This window comes from Elaeis guineensis, chromosome 13 (assembly GCF_000442705.2).
Source record: "Elaeis guineensis isolate ETL-2024a chromosome 13, EG11, whole genome shotgun sequence".
NCBI lineage: Eukaryota > Viridiplantae > Streptophyta > Magnoliopsida > Arecales > Arecaceae > Elaeis > Elaeis guineensis.
This window is the reverse complement of record NC_026005.2, coordinates 55,270,503-55,293,860: the sequence shown is the minus strand read 5'-3', so window position 1 is coordinate 55,293,860 and position 23,358 is coordinate 55,270,503. Positions and strand designations below refer to the sequence as shown.

At 36.3% G+C, this 23,358-nt stretch overlaps 1 protein-coding gene across 1 annotated transcript; it reads left to right on the top strand.

Annotated features, from left to right (window-relative positions):
* The first annotated feature begins 20,898 nt into the window (after positions 1-20,898).
* Positions 20,899-22,477, top strand: LOC105032791 (F-box protein SNE). Its single transcript, XM_010907356.4, has one exon. It carries the CDS (start codon positions 21,212-21,214, stop codon positions 21,689-21,691), a length of 480 nt encoding a protein of 159 aa, XP_010905658.1. The 5' UTR covers positions 20,899-21,211; the 3' UTR covers positions 21,692-22,477.
* The last annotated feature ends 881 nt before the right edge of the window (positions 22,478-23,358 follow it).

The following is a 23,358-nucleotide window of genomic DNA, read 5'->3' as shown; positions in this document are numbered from 1 at the left end:
TAGGTGAGGTGCACGACATCGGTGGGACCGCAGCACCCACTAGAAATTTAATTATCGTGTTAGAATTTTTATTTCTCTATCCGGAGAGTATGGGAGTTTTGATTAAATAGTGAGAGTCTCTTTTTACATCTAAAAGTCTCTAGACTAAAATTATAAAAATAAGTACAAACATCCAATTAGAATCTTTGCTCCCTGTTGTTCATTGTGTTAGCTTCCAATCCTCTAGCTCAAATCTTAGATATCAATCGATTAACTGAAATCGATTATATAGACTAGCTCACAAATTTAAAAATTATTTTTAATTTTAAAAAATTAAGTAATATTTTCTATCAGATTATTTTAATGTTAACAATCCATCCAATCCATAGGCAACGTGCTATACTTGACGAGTGGATGGACAATGACAATAAAGATAGGTGCTATACATGAGTACGTGTACACTGCCAACGACATGTTGATTCATCCATAAGTATTGTGAGGTGATCAGAGTCGCATAGCGCATGTGATGCATGATGGACAGGCAGTCTATGATCATTATTTAGTAATGATCGAGGACATTAAAAAACTTAAAAGGCTCGACATGACTATGCATAAGGAATTGCTTATGGATTTGATCCTGTAATTCTTGATTAGTTTATATGGATAGTTTATGGTAAATTACCATATGAAAGACCATCATGATACTTTATCTGAATTGATCAAAGTGTTAATAACAAAGGAATCTTGAAAGAGTTCAGAGGTAAATATCTGAAGAGTCTAAAAAAAGAAAGACACACTTAGAGTAGGTATATCGAAATTGTTCAATACTATCCTTCCGATTTTTTCTTCTCCTAGTTGAGCTACAGACTCTGGTGTAGAGTCGAAGGGAAGATAGAGAGCTGAGAAAGTAACCCTTGAATTGGCTATAGGGCAATAGTTGCTACTGCGGCTATGGGTATCTATCCTTCGCGATCATCATTTGGATTTAGTTCTTAGAGATAATCTCTATCATTTGCATATTGATGCATATGTGAACTTAATTGAGCAATCAGTGAATATCATTGGATCTGAGAGATCCAAAATTAAGATAAAATTTAAAATATATGTGAAACCTATAGTTAAGTCATATTGGAGAAGAAATGATTAACAAACTGAAAAAATATGAGCTTGGGCTCATTGACTGTTGAGTCAAATCTAATTTGTGCATCATCTCTTTGAAAAAATATGACCAAGCTACTCTTGTGGGACAAGAGGAAAAGGATCATTGAGATACTTATCCTTATACATATTTGATGTGTGTAGCCCATGTGATGTGCTAACCAAAGAGTTGTCTCTACTTTGTATATGAGATATAAATCTAAAATTTTTGAAAGGTTCAAAGAATTCAGATATAAGTAGAGAAATAAATCAAAAAATTTCTGAAGGTACTTCGATCGGATCGAGGATGCAATATCATTGAAAATTTTTTTTTGATTATCTCATAAAATATTATTGTTTCATATTGGACCCCTCTTAGTAAATCTCAACTCAATGAGATAAGAAGAGTCATGGGACTATATGAGATATGATCTGATCCATAATAAAATTTACTGATTTATTTATATTTCTTTAGGGACATGCTTTATTTCTATGAAATTAGATTTTCTCTAAATCTGTTCCTACCACACCATATAAAATATGACATGGTGAGAATTGAATCTTGATTATTTTGAGATTCAAGGATGTCCAGCCTATGTCTAGGATGGCAGGTGGATATGTTAGAGGATAGGTCTATAAAGCTCTTCTTAAAAGAGTTTGGAATATTACTTTTCGATGGGATTACAATGTGATTGTGACTCAATGCTATCTTCTTGAAAAACTATTTAACCAAAATGAAGCAGTGGGAAGAAAGTTAAGCTCTAAGAGAGTGTCTCTGAAGAGCAGGGAGCCTTGAGACCTTAAGAACATATTAATCATGAGCCAGTAGACGTGTATTTTTCTTCCATCTCGTACACATAGTAGAATCTCCAATCCTCTCAAAAGATACTTGAGTATGCTTAACAGAGGATGTAGAGAAAATTATTTCTCATAGGAGATAGAAAATATAGAGATGATCCCAGAACCTACAACGAGGTGATGTGAGATATCGACTCCAAAAAAAGATATGAAATAGCTTTCCTGAGTAGAGATCTTTTGAAAATTTCTATATAAAATAGCCTATGGATTTCACTTCTTGTGATAGGTGATCACAAAGACCACAATACCCTTAGAGTTGGAATATTCATTTCAATGATATGATCAAATTATTTGATCAGATATAAGAAATTATGGGTTTCAAAGGGATCAGTGGGAGTGTCCAAAACTGACATCGGTTAAAATATAGTTGAATATAGATTTCTTCATGAAAGACATAAAGTGAGCATCCTAAAGATCTATAGAGATAGATACAATTGGATGCTTGTATTTTCACAGATAAAGTATAGAGACCGGATGCTGAAAGCGTTCAGCATAGAAATCTTAGAGAGGGGTCTGTTACCCTCTCGGACATAGTCGTATGCCATAAAATACTTGAACTGATTATACCATGATTGTCACAAGTAGATATCAATTATATCCAGGCTGTGAGTGCTGGATTGCTGTGAAAATATCCTTAAGCTCTTAAGAAGAACTGAGGATATGTTTGGAGAAGGATCAAAGCTGAGAGTGGGAGGATACACCAATTCAGATTTTATGTTTGATATTGATGGTAGAATATCTACATCATGGGAGTGTTCCTATATCGATATTTTGGAAAGATTCCAAATAATCGATTAATGAAAGCTGAGTATATTGTAGATGTGTAAGATGTATTCTGATTTTAATATTAATTGCAGAATTGCTTGTCATGCTATCAGATGCCGTGACACTATATTGCAAAGATAATGGTAATATAGCTTTTGCTAAGGAGCCTAGGTCTCACCAGATATCCAAGCACATAGAGCAGCAGAACATGCGACCACCTCAAGTAAAAATATATAGAGGTGCAGAGAGCAAACTCCATATGTGATGGGGATGATCCACTGGTAAGTCACTTAGCTAGCCTAAAACTATAGCTTGTCTTGTGAAGACAAGGCTTGGTACATGGCAGATTGGCTTTAGTACAAGTAGGAGATTATTGGTTGTATGCCCTAGAAGTCAATTTTGGCTGACACATTTCATATTTCTAAGACATAATTTTATACTTATTAGGCAGTTATATTACCATTCATATTTATGTGTCCATGAATCATCCAAGGGATTAACAAGATGATGATACATATTCTCAAAGAGTTGAGAATTTGAGACATATGTCATTGATGGTTAATTCCTAAATTACTCCTAGTCATAGGATCATCATGGGGATGGTGATTGATCCGGATAGATCAGTGTACAGATCATTTTCTTTGGACAGATGGGTCTCGAGTCTACAGTGTAGAGACACTGGAGCGAGAGTACAGATGGTTGTTAGAGAACAACTAGCACTGAGTGTAACCAACACAAGAAGTCACATGGATGTCTGCTCACTCGTTAGTGACTTTCTCGATGTTGTAGTTGTATGACTATTCCTTTGATCTGAGATGACACTACTGCTTGCAGTGAGGCTGCTGGAGTTTAATTGAGACATCAACATGGGTCTCAAAGAGTCCTTATAGTGAATGTTGGTGACAGTTGGTCAACTGTAAGAGTGGGGTGTGCATCAAGATGGGATCTATCGATTTTAGCAGAAGAAAGTAGTCCTATGGGATTTAAGAGGCTGAGTCTTTAAGTCTATGGCCATAATAATGTGATTGATGGAAAAGAGTTTTTATAGAATCACATATAGATTTAAGCTGATTAAATCAATCATATGATCGATGTTGAGGTTTGACGATTTATCTATGACCTGCCATCTAGTTGGGACTCACGATAGAGAGACTGAATCACACATTAACTACATCTAGAGGTTCATTTTAGTTCTATTGGATTGTCATTACATACTGCTAGGTGTCACTAGTGGATTGTAAGAGCTCACTAGAGTTGTTCTGGATCGACAATTCTTGTTGAGTTAGAGTGAAATTATTTTGATCCATTGAAAAGAGTTTTAATGATACGATGATAGAGATCATTTTATATCTCACTACCAGACAGAATTGAACCTATAAGGTTCCACAATAAAGAGATTAGGTCTGAAATAAGTAATTAAGCTTATGAAGTATCAATTGGATTTAGAGAAATCCATTGGATTCATAGTAACCTTGCTAGCACATGGTTGGACCCAATTCCTCTTTCCGTTGGGATTACTTATTTGATAAGTTAATTCTAACTTAATTACCTGCTAATAACCTACATGAATAAGATTTATGAGACTTCAATTATTGGGTGTCTAAAGTTATGGATCACATAAATTAAGGGTGCAAGTCCCTTATGAATCTCCTTAATAGTTACTATGGGATGCCACCTTGATTTGATCAATTTAGGCGTGTCCATTGATTAGAGGGTCTTTTGTTTTCATATGGAGCATCTCTTGGGTGTATTTTGGGATGTCTAATTATGGATGCAAGGGCTCCAATTATTGGTGCCTAATGGACTTCTTAATGTAAGTTGGATAACTTAAGTTAATAGGAATCCTAATGCAAGTAGGACTTATATTATGAGATTGAATAAGATTCAATCCTTATGCCTATTTAAAGAGATCTCCTTTAAGGTCTTTAGAGTATAAAAATCAGCAGCCCCTCACACCCAAAGGCTCTCCCCATGCCCTCTCTTCCTCTCCCTTTCTCTCCTCTTGGGTGTTCTATATACCCCTTCTTTGGAACATGCATCTTAAGGAGTTTCATACCCAAAAGAGTTTGGATGCCTCTTCCTTGCTAGTTTCTAACATCTAGTAGCAGCATATAGCAAGAAAAAACTCTAGAGAAGAGGAGAAGAAGAAGATCAAAGAGAAAGATCAAATGTTGGTCGCGATCCAGGCTTCATTTAGATTTACCAAGCTGAATTTTGGAGAACCAAAATTCAAATTAAAGAGGATTGTTCCAGGCTGATCTCGAGTGGATACTCATAGAGGCTAGACACTTGTGCGGCTAAAAAAGAACCTCTTCTCTTTCAGATTCAGTTTTGAAGAAAGAGATTGCGAAACAGTTATGTGATTTGATTACAATCTAAATTTTAGCATATATCAATTTCAGTATATGAAGTAGATCTCTGTGGTTTTATATTTTTCTTCATGTAAAATTTAGATTAAAATTATTTTAATCTTATTCTTCGCTGTGGGGTTTAGAAAATTAAGTTTTGAAACACATGTGCATGCTTCAAACTCTGAATTCCAACACTATAGCCATATAATCTGATGGTATGGGTTTGATAACAGAAATATGTTGTACAAAGTACCAGATAATAGATATCATGATTTTAATCACCAGTGGCTCAGTGTTGAAACTAATTTCTTAGATTACAAATCGATAGATCCAATATATAATCTCCATTGATGAGGCCACGTCATAGCCATGCTGAGAATATACATACACACACACACATATATATATATATATATATATATATATATATATATATATAATTAATTTCACAAGTTTCTTAGTCAAGTTTTCCAAATTCATTTCTCAAAGTATGTCATGTATTCAAAATAAATTATTTACAATAATAAAACAATACATGCTTGACCCATTTTATGAAATAGAAAATAGATACCATAATTTGAATTAAATAAACTATCCAAAAATCATTGGAAAGCATACTTGAAGCATTAGGTTACTTACTTTGTTATGCCTCAAAATCTGACTTCAATCAAACAGATCAGACCTATTCACAACCATTAAAATTCAATTCATTAGTCAATTTCTTAGAAACATATCGATAAAAAATCCTAAAGAATCCAAATGAATCAACAGAGCAAAATAACCTAATTAGGGGTACAACTAGGATGGCTTCATCTAATCAGGATCACTTAAAATATAAAAATTCAATAGAGAATAATAAGAACCAGATCCCACTATACTCAATAAAGGCTCGGATGGTGTGAGCGTGTTATCTGACTAACAGAGTGATTCAAAATTTCTTATCAAAATCAAGTCAATTTCAAAGCAACAGGTCAAATTTTCTAGATTCATAAATCATATAGAGAGATAATATCAAAAGAGAAAGAAATTAATAAGATAGAATAGGACTAATTAGACAACACTGTCTGATAATCTGATTGGTCTAATCAAGATAATTTAATCAAATCATGATTGAATTAATATATAGATAGTTCAATAAAAATTAGAGATAATTGAATCTAATAGTTTTCGGATCTAGCCAAGATGGATGTCGGCACATTATTTGACGATTACAAACCAGGACCCTCTTTGCTAAGATCAGATCAGAATCCTAGAAATAAAATCCTTTACTCAATCAATGTGAAGGAGATAATTTCATAGAGAGAAATAATTCTAGAAAGAAAATAAAGAGAGAAAGTTAAACTTTCTAGAGAGAGAAATTAGAGATTCAAACTCATAGAAGGGAGATAGGGAAGAGAGAGAAACTATCTCTTCTTTTCTCTTTCTTTTTCCTTCTTTTTTTTTCTTTTCTTTTTCTTTCTTCTTCCTCATTTGGGCGAACAGGGGATTTACTTCCCCTTCTAATCACAGAGTAGGGGAGGGTGTACAACCCGATGGTGGTTACGGCTAGATCGGTGGCTGGCTTACCATGGATGGTAGCACAAGTGGGGGAGCACAATCGATGGTCGGCAGCAACAATGGCCATAAGAAAATTAAAAAAAATAGATATGAATCAAGGAAGAAATAGGAAATTCATGAAACTGCTTCTTCCCCAAGCCAAAAATCCTTTCTTTGTCAAGAGATTGTGACCGAAGATGCGGCCCTTAGTAGTGTAACTGACGGTCGCCGATCCAGTGCTTAATGACAATAGATAGTGCCACAAATTAAGGGGACAAGGTTAGCAAAAATAGGGCATACTAAGATCCAAATTTTTTTTGAGGAAAATCGGCAATAATCTATGAAAATCCCAACTTATAACTAAGAGAAATTAGAAGAAAGGTTGCGTGAGAGATCTTACCTTGTTCTTAACAATTTTTGAGCCATGATTTCACCAAGTACAGTGATGGTCGACTGGAAACAAAAAAAGAAGAAAGAGGGAGAAAAACAAGAAAAGAAAGAGAGATTTTTTTGGATGGCCATGAAAGGGAAAAAAGGAAGAGTTATTGGCATGGTGTTTCTTGGGTGGCCATGGGAGGATATATATCGGTGAAATCCCTCATCGATCAGAGTCTTTCTCCTTCTTTATATTGGACTCAAATAGAAAAAATCAGAAATCAGCAAATTTCAAAAAATTTTTGGCAGAAAATCAATAAAAATTCAAGCTTAAAACTCATAGAAGATTGAGGGGAAGATAATTGAAAAGATTTATCTAATCTTGGATAGGATTTGATCTGATCACTGACGGCCAAAGCAAAATTAAACCATTAGTAAACCTAAAAGAAAATAAGGGACAAAAGGCACCAAACTTTGGTGATTTTTTAGTGAAAATAATTAAGTGATTTGAGGCCTTTAAATATATTTCAATGGGAGAAATTTGTGATTGATTTTAACTTGGATTTCTAAGTATTTTTAAGCCTCCCGATTGGAAGAGAACTCCTTCAGAAGTTCTCCATGCATTTTCCTATTTTCCCATGGTAATTCTAGTTCCCAGCACATGCAGAGATGTGCTGGCCTTAAAGATTTTTTTTTTTGATGCCTTGAAAATTGTGCTATGATGGGGTTGGGTATTATATTCTCTCCTCCTAAAAAAAATTTATCCTAAAAAATTTTCCTTGCTTAATTCTTTAAAAATTCAAGTTTACTTTTATCTTAATTCATAATCATTCTCTAACTTTTCAATATTCTAATTCTCGATACAATTTCATCATTATATTATTTCATAAGAGAAAGATCAATACCTCAAAAGTTAATCAAAATCAGAATCATTAATTTCTTATAATCATTTAATAGATATTAGTAAAGATTAGATTTATGATGCTCAACAAAGGCTCGGATGGTGTGGGCATGTTGTCTAATCGACAGAGTGATTCAAATTTTCTTACTGAAATCAACTAAGTTTCAAAGCAATAGGTTAGATTTTCAGGGTTCATAAATTATATAGGGAGAATATCAGAGGAGAAAGAAATTAATAAGATGGAATATGACTAATCAGACGACATTGTCTGACAATATGATCGATCTAATCAAGGTGATTTAATTAAATCATGATTAAATTAGTATATAAATATTTCAATAAACATCAAAGATAATAAAATCTAATGATTTCTAGATCTAGCCAAGATGGATGTCGGTACGTTATCCGACGATCGTGGATCAGGACCCTTTTGCTAAGATCATATCAGAATCATTGAAATAAGGCCATTTACTCAATCAAACTTAGAGAGATAATTTCATAGAGAGAAAAATTCTAAAGAGAGAAAATAGAAAGAGAAAAATTCAAACTTTTTAGAGAAAGATTGGAGATTCAAAAGAGATGGAAGAGAGAGAAACTATCTTCTTTTTTTTTTCTTTTTTTTTCCTTGTTTGGATAAATAGGAGATTTACTTCCCCTTCTAATTGTGGAGTAGGAGTGGGCCTACAGCCCAACAGTGGTTGTGGCTAGACAGGTGGCTGGCCGACCATAGATGGTAGCACAAGCAGGCCAGACCACAGTCAACGATTGGCGGCAATGATGGCCATAGGACAATCAAGAAAAATAGATACGAATCAAGAAAGAAACAGGGAATTCATGAAACTGTTTCTTCTCCATGCTAAAAATCATCCCTTTATCAAGAGATTATAGTCGAAGATGTGGCCCATGGCGGTGCAATTGATGGTCACTGATCCAATGCTCAATGGTGATAGATGATGCCGCAAATTAAGGGAACACAGTCAGCAAAAATAGGGCATACTAAGATCTAAATTTTTTTCTGAGGAAAATCAGCAATAATCTATGGAAATCCCAACTTATAACCTAAGAGGAATTAGAAGAAGGTTTGTGTGCGAGATCTTACCTTGTTCTTAACAATTTTTTGGGCCATGATTTTGCCAAGGATGGTGATGGTCGACTGGAAACAAGAAAAAAAGAAAGAGGGAGAAAAATAAGAAAATAAAGAGAGATTCATCAATGGATGGCTATGGAAGGGAAAGAGAGACTCATCAGTGGATGGCCATAGAAGGGAGAGGAGGAAGAGCTACCGGTGTGGTGTTTCTTGGGTGGCTATGGGGAGGATTTATATCGATGAAATCCCTCATCGATCAGAGTCCTTTTTCATATTGGACTCAAACAAGAGAAATCGAAAATCAATAAATTTAAGTGATTTCTAGTAGAAAATTGATGAAAATTCAAGCTTAAAACTCATAGAAAATATTGAGGGGAAGTTGATTGAAAAGATTTATCTGATCTTGGATGGGATTTGATTTGATTTTCGATGGCCAAAGCAAAATTAAACCATCGATAACCCCAGAACAAAATAAGGGGAAAAAGGGCACCAAACTTTGGTGATTTTTTAGTGAGAAAAATCAAGAGATTTGAAGTCTTTAAATAGATTTCAATGGGAGGAATTTGTGATTAATTTTAACTTGAATTTTCGAGTATTTTTAGGTCTCTCAATCAAAAGAGAACTCCTTTGGGAGTTTTTCATGCATTTTCCTATTTTCCCATGGTAAGTCCAGTTCCCAGCACATGCAGAGCACATGCTAGCCTTAAAGATTTTTTTTTTGATGCTTTAAAAATGGTGCTATGGTGGGGTTGGGTATTACATACTCGGATAGGCCTTGAAACACCACAAATTTAGGAAGTCTAGTTGCTGGGGGTTTCTCAATGGGGGACCATCTGAGACCTAAGTTAGACTCCCTTAAGACAAAGGAGGTTCTAATTAGAAGAAGATAGAGAGAAAGAGTGAGAAGCAAGAAGATCGAAGTAAAGGAGAACATGAGTTTATATATGCTGTGAGATAGAAAAGAGAGAGAGAGGAGTCTCTACTTTGTTTAGGACTCAGAAGGACTTAGACTTAGTGGGATATCTAGAAGAAGAGAGTTCACTATACTTGTTTTAGCTTGAACTTAATGGATTTATTTGGAAAATCTCTGAAAAGTGGTTGATATAGATAAGGGTCGGAGCCCATCATGATAGGATCTTAGGACATGCGATGTAGATCATTAACGCTAATCGCTTGCACGTTCAGAAAATATAATATGATGTGGTGAGATTTGGATCTCATGATGAGAGAGGGTATTTTACCGCTATAGGCCAGCAATCGCCGATTGGAGGAAAATTTGGGCATCTTTATGCATATTTGATACTCCATACGGTAGAAACTAATTGATTGAGGTGAAAGGCTTTATGATTGATTTGTGTGAGTTTTCAATTGGTCGATAATGCTATGTCAGTGGGGTCGAATGCGAGGTATATCAAAACCTATCTTTCAAACTCATATTGTGTATATATGTTAGTTGGCTATCTGTCTCATCACCATCCTTAAATATTATAATATATATTATTTTGATTTATGGTCCCCTAATAGAATTTTTTTGGTATAATCTATTTTTGGTACATGCCCCTAATAGAGTTTGATTCTAATAACTTATATAGATGTGTGCAGCATAAATAATGATCATTCCTATTAATTAATAATTATCCTATTATAACTATAGCTAGAATGAAAGATACTATTTTATCGTCGTTCATTGTACTAAAAAATAATTTATAAAATTTAATTTCTGATTCTACTTTATTAATGCACTTTATCTTTTAAAAAAATATTTTATTCCATGAATAATAGTTTGAGTTAGAAATATCATTATTTATAGGTTATTTTTTATTAGTTTCCATTTTAAGGCTAATAGTGCCGTTACAAATCTAATATTTTAATTTCAAAAACTGACCTCAAGGCTAAACTAAGCAAGTGACAACACTTATCTCTACTAAAATAATAAATCATGGATCTACAATGAACCCATTGCTTGGGTGCACATTGCTATTATTCTTGGAGATATCCAGTTGAATTGGTTAAATCTGAACTATGAGGATAAGAAAAAGATATATATTCTTTTTATTTTTTTTAAAAAAAAGAAAATTTATAGTTAAACTCCTAAATAAATAATACTCTTATATCTAGACTATTTATAAAAATATGGTGTTGAATAGAGAGGATTTATTTTAGATGTAAAAGTTGTTATTTATAATTATTAACTTGAAAAGGATAATTTGGTAGAGACCGAAAATAAATCATAGACAAAGATAATTATGTGATTCTTTCCTTATATATATATCTCCTCCATGAAAACAATGCATAAAAAAGTTCCATTAATATTTACTTGAAATCTATTCTATTTCATAAAACCCATAATCGTGATGATCCAGGAGAATCCTTAGACTTGATATAACCCATTTTGATCACAATGAATAAAAGTTGGATAGAGTGTAGAAGCAAGATCTATCATATCAGGAAGTCTAATTGCATGTTAAACTTCAGGAGGCAATAATTTAATCATACGATGCCTGATTGAAATGAATTTTTTTTTAATTTGATAACTTTTCGAGATCTACAACTTTGGGCCAGTTCTTAAAGAACTAAATTGAATCAAAATTCTATCATTTGGTCTCAAAATGGACTGCTCAAATTAAAACTTTTCTTTTTTGGATTTTGATCGGAGATTATCTTCCAATTTGTGAAGAATTAAGCAAAGTGATTGAAGATAAAGTTAATTTTTTTATATTTTTTTATTGATTTTTTATTTTTATCTTTTACGAATTTAGTCTTATTTAAAATAAGAAGAGGAGTTCAATCCAAATTATTCAATAGTAGATGTTCTTTTAGAAGATAAAAAGAGAAATCCGATTCAAATTGTGCAAAATGAACCTTATAAATAGAAGCTATATATCTCAATTTTTGAATGTGGAGAATCAATGAAAGAAAAGAGGATTTAGGCCCCCTTGGCACCCTGCTCTCAACCACTCATCGCTGCTTTATTGCTCACGCTGCCACAACTCGCACAAAGTCCCATATGTTTGAGAAAAAAATGCCAATCGAAACCCAATGAACCCTCCAATCTCCCTCAAGTTCTCTCCTTCCCCATGGATCTCTAACATAAGAATGAAATGGAAAGAAAAAGAAAGGAAGGAAACTCCAATCTCCCTTAAGTTCTCTCCTTCACCATGGATCTCCGAAAAGAGAATGAAATGCAAAGAAAAAGAAGTGAAAAAGAAAAAAGATGATCAATCTTGGTGGAAAAAGGTCTTATCTTTTTTTTTTATTTTATTTTTTCTTTGTTTTCCTTGATTTTTCCTATGATTTCCCTCAATTTTTTTTTTCTTTTTTCATGTCCTTAGAAGCCTTAATCGGTGGGTGGCCGTCGAATAGGGAAGCTTAGATGATGGCTAGGGTTTCTTGATGGGTGTTTATATATAATATTTTAAATGGTATAAATATTGTATCAAACAACTTAAATTGGATGCAAAATATGGTTGATTGGTTAAGGTTGTGGTTTGGCCATCAAAAAAATTTGGGCTCAAAACTCTATATCCTCTTATTTTCTATATATATTTTTATAAAAAATTTATTATATATGTTTGTGTGTACCAAGGGATAAATCCTATATCTAAATGAATTTTAATTTTAAATTCCAAACTCTTCCCATATCTTATAAGATACTACTAAACAAGTTAGGAATGACAAGAGATCGAGCATCAGTCAGGTCGGCTAACATCCATACTAATCATGCAACTAAAGTTTTCATACTCATACCCATCCAATATTTGTCTTGGGTCAAGTCAGCTAGCTAAAGGAGTTGGGTCGAATCTGGTTAATTTAAAATAAATATATATAATCGGATTCAAGTAGCGGATATCTAATGGACAAATTTCGAATCCATAAAGGCAAATTTTAAATCCATTGCACATCTAAACGAATTTTAATTTTATATTTTAAAGATACACTACCACGAAAAAAGATATACAAAGATATACTAGTTTTTTCTTGATATTAATTATTTTATAATTATAATTAATATTATATTTTGATAATGATATATTTGTTATTTTAGAAAAAGAATGGATGTGAGAGGAGGGGAAGAAAAAAAAAAGGAGAGAAAATCTTAATTTACCATTCAAACATAGAATATGATTAATTTACATAAGATTTTTCTTTCAAGAAAAAATTTTAATTTATCATTCAAACATAGAATATGATTAATTTATATAGAATTTTTCTTTCAATAGAATTTTATGTATAATTCTATAGGATCAAATTTTATATTTTATTATAAATTTTATCTTCAGTTTATAAACTTTAAGCATCCAAACAAGTTCTAGTAGTTTTGGTTTGCTTCATCCTATAAAGAAAACAAGATAGATTGAGCCAAGAGTTATGAGCTTTTAAGTCTAATTATTGTTTTCTTCAAGTAGAATGAAATACCCAAGGATTTTATAAAAAAAAAAAAAGAAAAACCCAACGTTTGGCATCACCATGTCATGCTTTTTTTCATAACGCATGCGCTTTCGCTGTTGCAGGGCCAGGTGAGCCACCGCGTGGGTCCAATAGGCCTCACGAATTCGTGCTTGTGGGTCCTGGGGAATTGGTTTGCGTGAACCAAGACAGCACAGTTCCCGAGAGCCCTTGAATTCACCCTATGGGTAAAGTGGCAACCCCTCTTTTTACCAGTACCTGCGACGTTGAACGCCTCTCATCCTTTTTGATGCAATCATGTAACTTTTGATTTCATGAGATGCAACAAACTCAGAAGTTGCATTGATTCTACAAAGATTTTAAGGATAAAAATACGGGAAAAACATGACATAATTAAACATGCGCATCAAATAGTTTGTAATGATATACGCATTGAAATTTTTCATGCAACCACCATGTGGTCCTCTAACACCGACCTTTTGATCCAATCTAAGTCAGAAATCTCAGCAAGATCTTTTCTATTTATGCTGTAGTTTAAAAGAGCATATAAAAAATAATGGGAGGAAATAACTATGGGACCCTCCTGGATCGAATGGATAAGTTATGAACGGTCTATTGGGGGGAAGAAATAAAATGAGAGTCATGAGAATAGAACATGTTTTAGATTCCTAATGGCTTATGGCTTATGATTAGAATATGTATGGATAAAATCAGTGAATTATAAGTATAAAAAATAGTTAATCAAATTGATATGATTTTTTTTTTTTTTGTTTTCTAAATTAATATGTTACCACAAATTGAATACATAGAATTTTACTTTCAAAATAATGGTAGTTTTAATGGAAAAGGAATGGTAATCTCATAGACTTGTCCCACCTCATTTCAAAAGCAAGGGGTCACAACCGATTGGGCTAATAATTATTGGCCTAAATCTAATTTTTATAAATAGATTAATTATAGAAGATAAGCATTTTAAGAGGAATGCTAGCTAGGCATCCAAAATATTGATGGTTAGAAAAAAAAAAATAATAACTATAACTAAGTGCCACTAAAAGCGAAAATTGTTTCAGAATAGTTGTTTCTGAGTATCAACGTAATCCAATATTTCACTTGTTATTTTATGCATGGCGCCAGATAAATTGCCTGAGATTTAAGGCTAGGCATGAAAGCCCTAATGTCAGGGTGACTTGGGCCTGGCTTGAAGAGGTGCCCACTCCCAAAAATCTTGTTCCCATCTATTAGTTTTGTCCAAGCTCGGTCCAAAGAGTTAACAATGTTACGAGAAAAATGATGTGTCATGACCTTTTCTTTTATTTTGAGGAAAGAGAGGTATACAATTTTATTAAGCTCATCACTTCACTAAGTCCCGCCCATGGACACTTCTAAATAGAAGGTGAAGCACACTTCCAACCAAATGGCAATTAATTGCCCAGTCTAATACTCTAAGGACTTCATAGGTGGAATTTAATCATCGTGTGATGCCAAACATAAAAACAAAGAGACCCAACCAACCCCTTCTTCCTTTCACAAGGATGTGACTATAAAGAGGACACACAAAATCGCCTTGGACACCGAGCCGATGGCTCCAGTTCAAGCACGTAAGAACTATTCTCAGCTAGAGTCCCAAAGGCTCTCTTCTAAGAGAGCAGTTGGGAGTCATTGGAGGCCCCTCCACACCTTTTTCTATGCACTTACCATGCGAGTGTTGTATCATCCTTGCACGCGACCCTTCAAAGTATGCTCTCTCTCTCTGGTGATGATATTTATGTCTTTGAACACCATCTCTTTGTTTGTTTGTTCCCTTGTTTTCTTGTGAAGCGTATGGGTGCCATTGGTGGAAGACTTTTTAGCATGGAGACCAAGAGGGCTTATTTTCCCAAGGTCTGGAAGGTTGAGTCGTCTTGTGATCACCTTGACTTTTCTTGGGTCCTTGAATTATTAAAGGCAGGAAGGAGTGCATGGATGGTGAGAAGTCCAAGGCTTGTTTTTGGTGGTCATCGGTTGGATTTTTTTTGATGCATGTTGTGAGAGGGGGCATGAAGGGTACCAACTGTGAAGGGCTTACTGTTGTCCAGTGTCCCATAAAATTAATATTTTGGCAGTGATTCCAGAGGTACGGAGATGTCACGTGAGGTTTTGGAGTTCTCCCTTTCTCGCCTTCTGAGTTGAGGAATCTCCTTACACACACACATCTAATGTTCCAATCATCAAATCAGAACTCCGTGATAGTGTTTGTGATGTTTAAAATTCTTACTTTTACCTCATGAAATTCTAGCGTATTATGTTGTTCTTTTAAACAATCTACAGGAGATCCAGCAGAAGGAGCAAGGTCTTTCGTTGACTTGTTGTAGTATGTTAGAGACTTAGAAGGGGAACATATATAAACTCCAAAACTAATTGCCTGATAATGTTCATATGTGCTTGTTTAGCTTGTGGTTCCCTGTTATGAATACATTTGCTACTTCATCAATGAATTAAAATAGAAATTGGAATGATGATATCCTTAATATATTTGCTTTGTGGTTAGAATCGAAATTGTAATGAATAATTTTTATTGCTACTGTTTGGTTCATTTAAAGATACAAATAGAAATCAGTCTAATTTTTATTTTTATTTGTGAACTAAAAATATTTAAAATTAATTATTTTTGTTTAATTTTTACCTCAAATTTCTTTCATTCTCTAATGTACTATTGCACGACTTTGTTAGCTACCAGGCAACAACCTTTTGTTTTTTAGATAGATAAATTTGAGGTAGTACAGCGAGACTATTTAAATTTGAGAAGTAGATATATTGTATGGTTAGTAGAATATTTTTCTCAAAATTAAAATTTTAATGCAGTGGTTTCTCTATAGTAATTTTTTAAAAATTTATAGCATATATATTTTTTTATGGTGGTGACACTATCTCTAATATTTGAATTATGAATATCTAAGTAGCGGGGTGTGCTAACAAGCTGAACTAAAACTGATTAGTAGTACATCACAAAATTTCTCATAAAAAATGTAATACATGACTATTTAGTATCGCAAAAAAAAAAATCATATATTATTGACACGCAAGCTAATGATCATCAATGAATGGAATGAGGCCCACGATTGTGCATCCAATAAGCATTTGCCATATAGTCCAATTGAAGGAATCTCCTAAAGCCAAAGGTGGAAAATGATTTGCAATTCAAGCAAATAGGCCATTAATGAGTGAATTGATTCAATGGACATATAAGCATCATGCCTAAACTTATCTGTTGCGAAGGAGAGTAGACCTTTTAATTATACATCGGTTGTTCAATTAGGCAATCTTGCTTTATAAGATTTAGAGCCCCCTCCCACGTGCAGGTGCCTTTTGGATCCGGTCGATTTGGCACGGCCCAAGAGGGCAAAATTATGAGAGGTGCCCCACGCCGTATGAGGTACATCTTGATGGGTTCTCAAAAAGGACAATACCTTCACATTGAATTAGACACAGGTTTCAATCTAATGAGCTTGACTTGACCGACCTGTAATACTGGTGGCCTATACAGGTCTTCCCCCAATAGACTGTGGCTTTCTGACTGAGGAGGCCACTGTTGCGGAGGGGAGTAGACTCTTTAGTTCCACATCGACTGTTCAGTCGGACAATTCTTGTCTTATAAGATTTGGAGCCTCCTTCCACGTGGAGGCGCCTTTTGGATCCGATCATTTTGGCACGGCCCAAGAGGGCAAAGTCATGAGAGATGCCTCACGCTGCACGAGGTACGTCCCGATGGGCCTCCAAAAGGGATAATATCTTCGTATCAGATTGGACACAAGTTCCGATCTCATGAGCCTGGCTTGATCGACCTGTAACACTATCTAACTCAATCTAATGCCCCAAACCTTCAAGAAATGATTGGAAGAGCATGTGGGTCACTAATGCAATACATTAAAGGCCCGGCATGCATTTTGGTATGAACTGACCTGTTCTTTTGTTACTTTCACAAGTCCCCACCTTGCTATCTTTTGGGAAAGGATATTGAGGACCTAACTTTGCATCCTACAATCTCTATAACTCAATGATGAGAGTTTGCAGACCTTCCATGTGACGTACAACTCTCAAAAGAGAAAAGGTTCTCCCTATCGCTCTCATGCCAAATGTCACTCCTTCGACATTGGATTCGAGCTTTCTTAGTAAATGCATGAGTAGATCTTGTATCCATCCAAGTTGTTGCCTCCACCAAAAGACTAGTGCTAGCTTGTGACAGGAATTTCACATAGAAAGTTACACATGTTATGTGTAACTTTTCTTTTGCTCTACGGTTGGCAGCTTATAACTTATAAGATGCAAGCTGTGGAGCAAAGGGAGAGTTTTATATCATGTATAATTTTCTCAGAACTAAATATCACATCAAATGCAGCAATTAAAGATTTGGTTAAGGAACTTATGCCATGCGATAAGGTCTCTAGTATCACATTCTCCCACTCCTTATATACAACATACATATTCCAAGCCACCAAGCCAAATCTACCGGTATAAGCAAATAGTTAATGGAACCTTTTCACTACTAGGGCTCATGATGTCACCTGGGACTTCTTTCAGCATGTCTCAAGCATCAAGCCAGCAAGTTTTGTTTTTTTCCCCTTATAACCAAGATTTATTTATTTTTTTTTTTAAAAAAAAGATCCTTTTCTCGATGTCAAAGCGATGCTTAATCTAATAGATATATGAACCTTTGAAAAGGCTTATGCATTATCCATGGGGCCCACCCATGCTTCCCAAGGTTGAATAGACATATTGGTTCCCTCGATATTGGGTACCACCATATTGACTAATTAGAGTAGCACCCAAAGTATTATGCTACCCTTTTCAATTAGCTAGTGTCTAATGGGCACCAAATCCTGAAACATATAAATGTAATATCACCATGTTACTTTTGTTTCAAATAGTCACCGTCCAATAAACTCAAGATTAATAGTTATTTATTTTTTTTAGAAAAATAAGAATAAGAAAAAGCCTGTTCAAAATTGGAGGATGAAATTGAAGCACCAGATCACGAGTACCCAATATCCAGCGACTTTACAGGCTAAGCCAGTTGGCATCTTGACCTAGAGATATCATGTTTCATCATAAAAATCAAAAGCAAGCACCATATAATGCTGGATGTGACTTCCATGTGTCCATCCATTGACATTTTTTACCTTCTTCCGTTACCTTTTGCTCCTCATGAGTAGCAAGTTTACTGCATAAAATCCCTCCCTCCCCTCCCCTCCCCTCCCTCTCTCTAGCTTTGTCTACATGCATTGGCTTGCAGTTTCTCTTGTAAGGTTGCATGGTTGCTTCCGTGACTCACATGTACTCATTAACTGTTGGCTCATTGCTGGATGGTATCATGGAGCTGAAGAATAGTGTATGGGCGCGAGCACGAGCTCGCCAGAGACAAAACACAAACCCCGATTATCGGCTGTTCCCCCATGGCCTCGAGCTGAGATCCAGCCGGATTTGGTGGCCCTACGTGGGGCCCACGCGAAAACCCACCCCCGACCTCACGTGCATTGGTGGGTCCCATTATGGAGTCCGGACCTCCGGTCCACCCTCATATCCGCGTCGGTTTCAAAACGGCTCCAGGTGCCAGGTTGGGGTTGGGAGAGGGTTCACCATTTGGGTTAAGATTAGGTGGGATTGGTGATCGGATGTGTGAGACGGTGGGGTGCGTTTTGAGGGCTAGAATGGGATTCCAGGCCAAATTGGGTGGATGTGATGCAATTTGTAGTTGTTAGTAAGGACTAGTCGTTTTTCTTGTATAAAAATTAAAAAAAAAAATATTGCTCAATAATTCTCCAATCCCAGAATCCCTAAAATTTTGGACTAATGCATTATGCTTCAAAAGTGATACATATACTATTCCTAGAATTAATTATTATAATTCCTAAAAAAATAAGTAATACTGAGATTAACAGATTCGCATCATCAACCAACTTCAATCACTATGATTTTTTTTTTCTTCGCACTTTTCCACTGCTATAGCTTATCAGCTGATTACTAAGGCAAAACATCTGAACAGGATCCAAAATTTTTTCCACTTTCAATTTATTAGGTCAGGTGATTACTAGGTATTTTGAGGGTATTTAGGTGTCTCTTTTTTTTTCTTGGTAATTCAGGGGATTTGGGTGTCTGGATGAGCACCAAGAATGAGCAAAACCAACACATGAACCAGAAGTCATGTGCATTTATCGCAATACGTACATGGAATTCTTGATAGGAGTTACATAGTGCTAATTGCCAAGTATAACTTCATGGCATTGTTGACTGATGTGCCATGTCTTCATCTATTGGTCTGGAGACAACGGCATTGGGTGGGGCCATGCGGATCTAACGTATCAACCAGTAGCTGTTCAACAAATCAACTACCAAAGCATTATTTTGTCTCAAAAATCAGCCTCTCTGGCATTTTTAAGCATCCAATGCTTGGATCTCTGACTTGAGCATTTGAGTTGTTTCCACTGCTTTGTCCCACATTTCAATATGTTACAGCCTCAAACACCATCTATATTGCTCAAAGCAGATATGTGGGTCATATCCAGTTACCTATAATGAATACTTGGGTCGAAGTTATGCAACATTTTGTGCTAGTGTTACTTGTGACACCAAAATGGAAACTTACTGTGATGCAGCACAATGCTCCATCTCCATCATCATCACTGCTCAAAACAAATTATAACCATATGCCAACCTACAAGTGGTCCAAATGAGCTGCGAGTTAGGTGCGTGATGCATTAACCACCTTGTTCTCCTTATCCCTGCCTCTTCTTCAACTATTCATGCAGTGAAGACCAGACCTGAAACAACTGAGCACTCACTATTAGCCAGGGACCAATATATTTGCATGCCACTGTCCCTGTTGGGAGCTTGACAGCACATCCATGCTCCATAGTCGGCCTGCCAAATTAAAGAGAATAAATTAGCAATGGCTTGACAGGGACGACATATGGGGAACAAATTTTTCTAGCTGTCAACTAACATGGAAAGGTTGCAACTCCAAGGAGGGGATATCTACGGAATAAAATGCTTGAGACATAAAAGCATTTAAGGGCGGCAATTGGATCAGATTGAAAAAAATATAAATCAAATTGGATATCAAAGATAGATGAAAAATATATCAACCTTAATTCATTCTATTTATTTAATTGATTAAAAATTTAAGTTCAAATTGAATCATTTTATTAAATAGATAATCTAAATTAATTTATAATGATTTGAACGATGTTAAATAGATTAAATGGTTCAGTATTACTATCCCTAAAAATACCTACAAAGTTAGAGAGTACAAGGAAAGCCCAGAAGATTGGTCCCATTTTGGAACTCTCACATGCTATGATGATACACGGAATAGACCGCTCAGCCGAACGATCCCACGTTAGGGACATCTGATGAAGAAACAAAATTGTTCACCCCACGCTAGCTAGGACGAGGTCCACTTCTACCCAACTACAAAACAAAATCGCTTTTTCCCCCCGCTTAATCCTTCTTTAATCTTTCCGAGAACTTGAGGAAATTACAGACACCAATGTCACGCATCTCCAGGCCCTTGGAGCTTCCCGGTTGGCCCCATCTCCTCGTCCCCCAGATACCCTCCCCTGTAACAACTCTACAAAGTATATTTTTCACTGTTTTAAAGCATGGTCCAATTATTTTATTCCCTTCCAAGTCAAATCCTCCCAAACTATCCTTTCCTCGATTTCCCCTCCCGTTCCTTAAGTACCCCCTTCTCCCCACCCCTCCCTCCTCCTCTTCCTTCCCAAACTCTCCATAAAAAAAGCCAAGGATATATAGAAGCTCAAGATACGTAGAAGGAGGAGAATGGGAGATATGATATTGCCGTTGGAAGAGGAGGAGGACATGAAGAGGAGGAACACGTTTAGCATAAACGATAACGTGGATTTATTGGTGGAGATACTGGGGAGGCTGGACGGGAGGTCGCTAGGGGTGGCGGCGTGCGTGTGCAGGCTGTGGAGCAGCGTGTGCCGGAGGGACAGCGTATGGGAGGCTCTGTGCAACCGACACGTGGCGGGGGGAGGGGGCGGGCCGGGGACGCGGTCCGTGGTGGCGGCCCTGGGCGGGTACCGCCGGCTGTACCGGCTCTGCGTCGGGCCGGTGCTGGACCGCCTCGCGGGCGGGCCGGGACGGGCCGGGTGGGCCCCAACCCGCGAGGAGGCGGCGCACCTCTCCCTCTCGCTTTCCCTCTCGCTCTTCTCCATCGACTGCTACGAGCGGCTCGGCGGCCCCCGGCAGCGGCCGGCGTCGCTGCTCTTCCTCTGCAAGCCCGTCAACGTCTCGTGATCTCGGCGGTCCGGCGTCTCGTTATCGCTCTCGAATGGCTGCCCCTAATCGGAGCCCAGTGGGCACCTGGGTGGGCTTTTGGACATTGATTGGGGGTGCAGGATAAGTCCGGTGTGCCCTCAATCCATCATACTGCAATTTTGTTAATTATATTATTGTTTTATTATTAGTAGCAACTGGTGTTATAAGGGAAAATAACTATTTAGATGTCTCTTCTTTTTGTATAACCTCTCCTTTTTTTAAAAAAGAAATTTAAAAAAATGGTTTCTAGTTTCCAGCTTGCCTTGATGTTTTGGACACATCGCTCGTTCTTCTGCGAAATCTGTCGTTCTTTTTATTTTTAGCATGGCCTAACCATCTCAGCTTGAGCAATCAAAATGACCGCATCAGCGCTGTTTGCAAATTACTTTATGCATAATGAAAATGGATTTGGGTTGTATTTCTTGCACATGATTGGTTTTTTTCGCGATGTCAATCATTAGATTGTGTTTTGTATAGCTTACAGAACATAATATTTATTTCGTAACCATGCTATAAATAGAAGAAATAGGTTGAAGTGCTCTGAAAGCTATGCAACATGAGATCCCATAGTTGATACTGTAAAAATAGAACAATCATTCTTTTGGATGGATTATACAAAGCAAACCCAATGAAAACTCTAAATAGTATCCATCCGTCTCTTTGATCCCATTGGTTGGCATTTGTGTTTTCTCTCCTTATTTTTTAAAATGTAGTACTTCCCCAAAAACAGGAGAAATGAGAGAGGCTAAAAGCTTAAAGCCTTAGATGCGCTCTAAACCCATGCCAAAGCACTCATGTGTATAGCACGTGCAAAGGCCATAGGGCACTTTTGTCCTGAATTAGGAGTCTCATCCTGCTTAAAAAATTGTACTTCTTTTAAGTCTGATTGAATAAAGACTACGCTTTGCACTTATTGTAACCTTCCCTACGGAAGGAATGGCTCTCTGGAGGATTCTTGTTTACGTGGAATATGCAAATGTGCAGCATAGTCAGTGGACCTAATGCTGTCGCCAGTGGGACTTCCGGCGGGTGGGAACGAAACCAAGGTAGCATATATGTTCCCAAGGTTCACGGGCATGAATTTGTGACTGAGATATTTAGTGTGTAAAATTAGAGAAAGAAAGGCAGCATCATAAAGAAAATTATATCCTACATCTGATATAAGTACATCGAATTAATAATATGCTATCATGTAGGCATTCTGGCCAGATTCGGCTACACCATTTCCTTGGCCTCCTGGCCTCCCTCTATGGCTTTTTCTACCTCCACCATGGATGACTACCGCTGCCCCAAGGCACTTGCACTTGCCTCTTATATCATCGGCATTGGCCTCGCCGTTCAGACGACAGTGATTTATGTCACCCATGCTGCTCAAGCCCATCACTTTTGAGGGTTTGATGGCTTACGACATCACCACCGGTAGCCAGTTCATCTCCATCACTGATGTCAAGACTTCACTAGCTTCCTTGAGGGCATCCTTCGCTTCGAGATCATGGACCGATGCTGCTCCCAATCCCCTTCCTTTGCACCCATATCCTCTCTTAGGCCGTTATCTCTATCCGCCTCACGACTGTTAGATTTATTAATTTATTTATTTTTAAAATTTTAAATGAATAATAATTTTTTGTTGCAAAGCTCCGAAAGAA

What these genes read in the sequence shown, in the direction of transcription:
- LOC105032791 (XM_010907356.4), top strand. Translation starts at nt 21,212, where the DNA reads ATGGGAGATATGATATTGCCGTTGGAAGAGGAGGAGGACATGAAGAGG.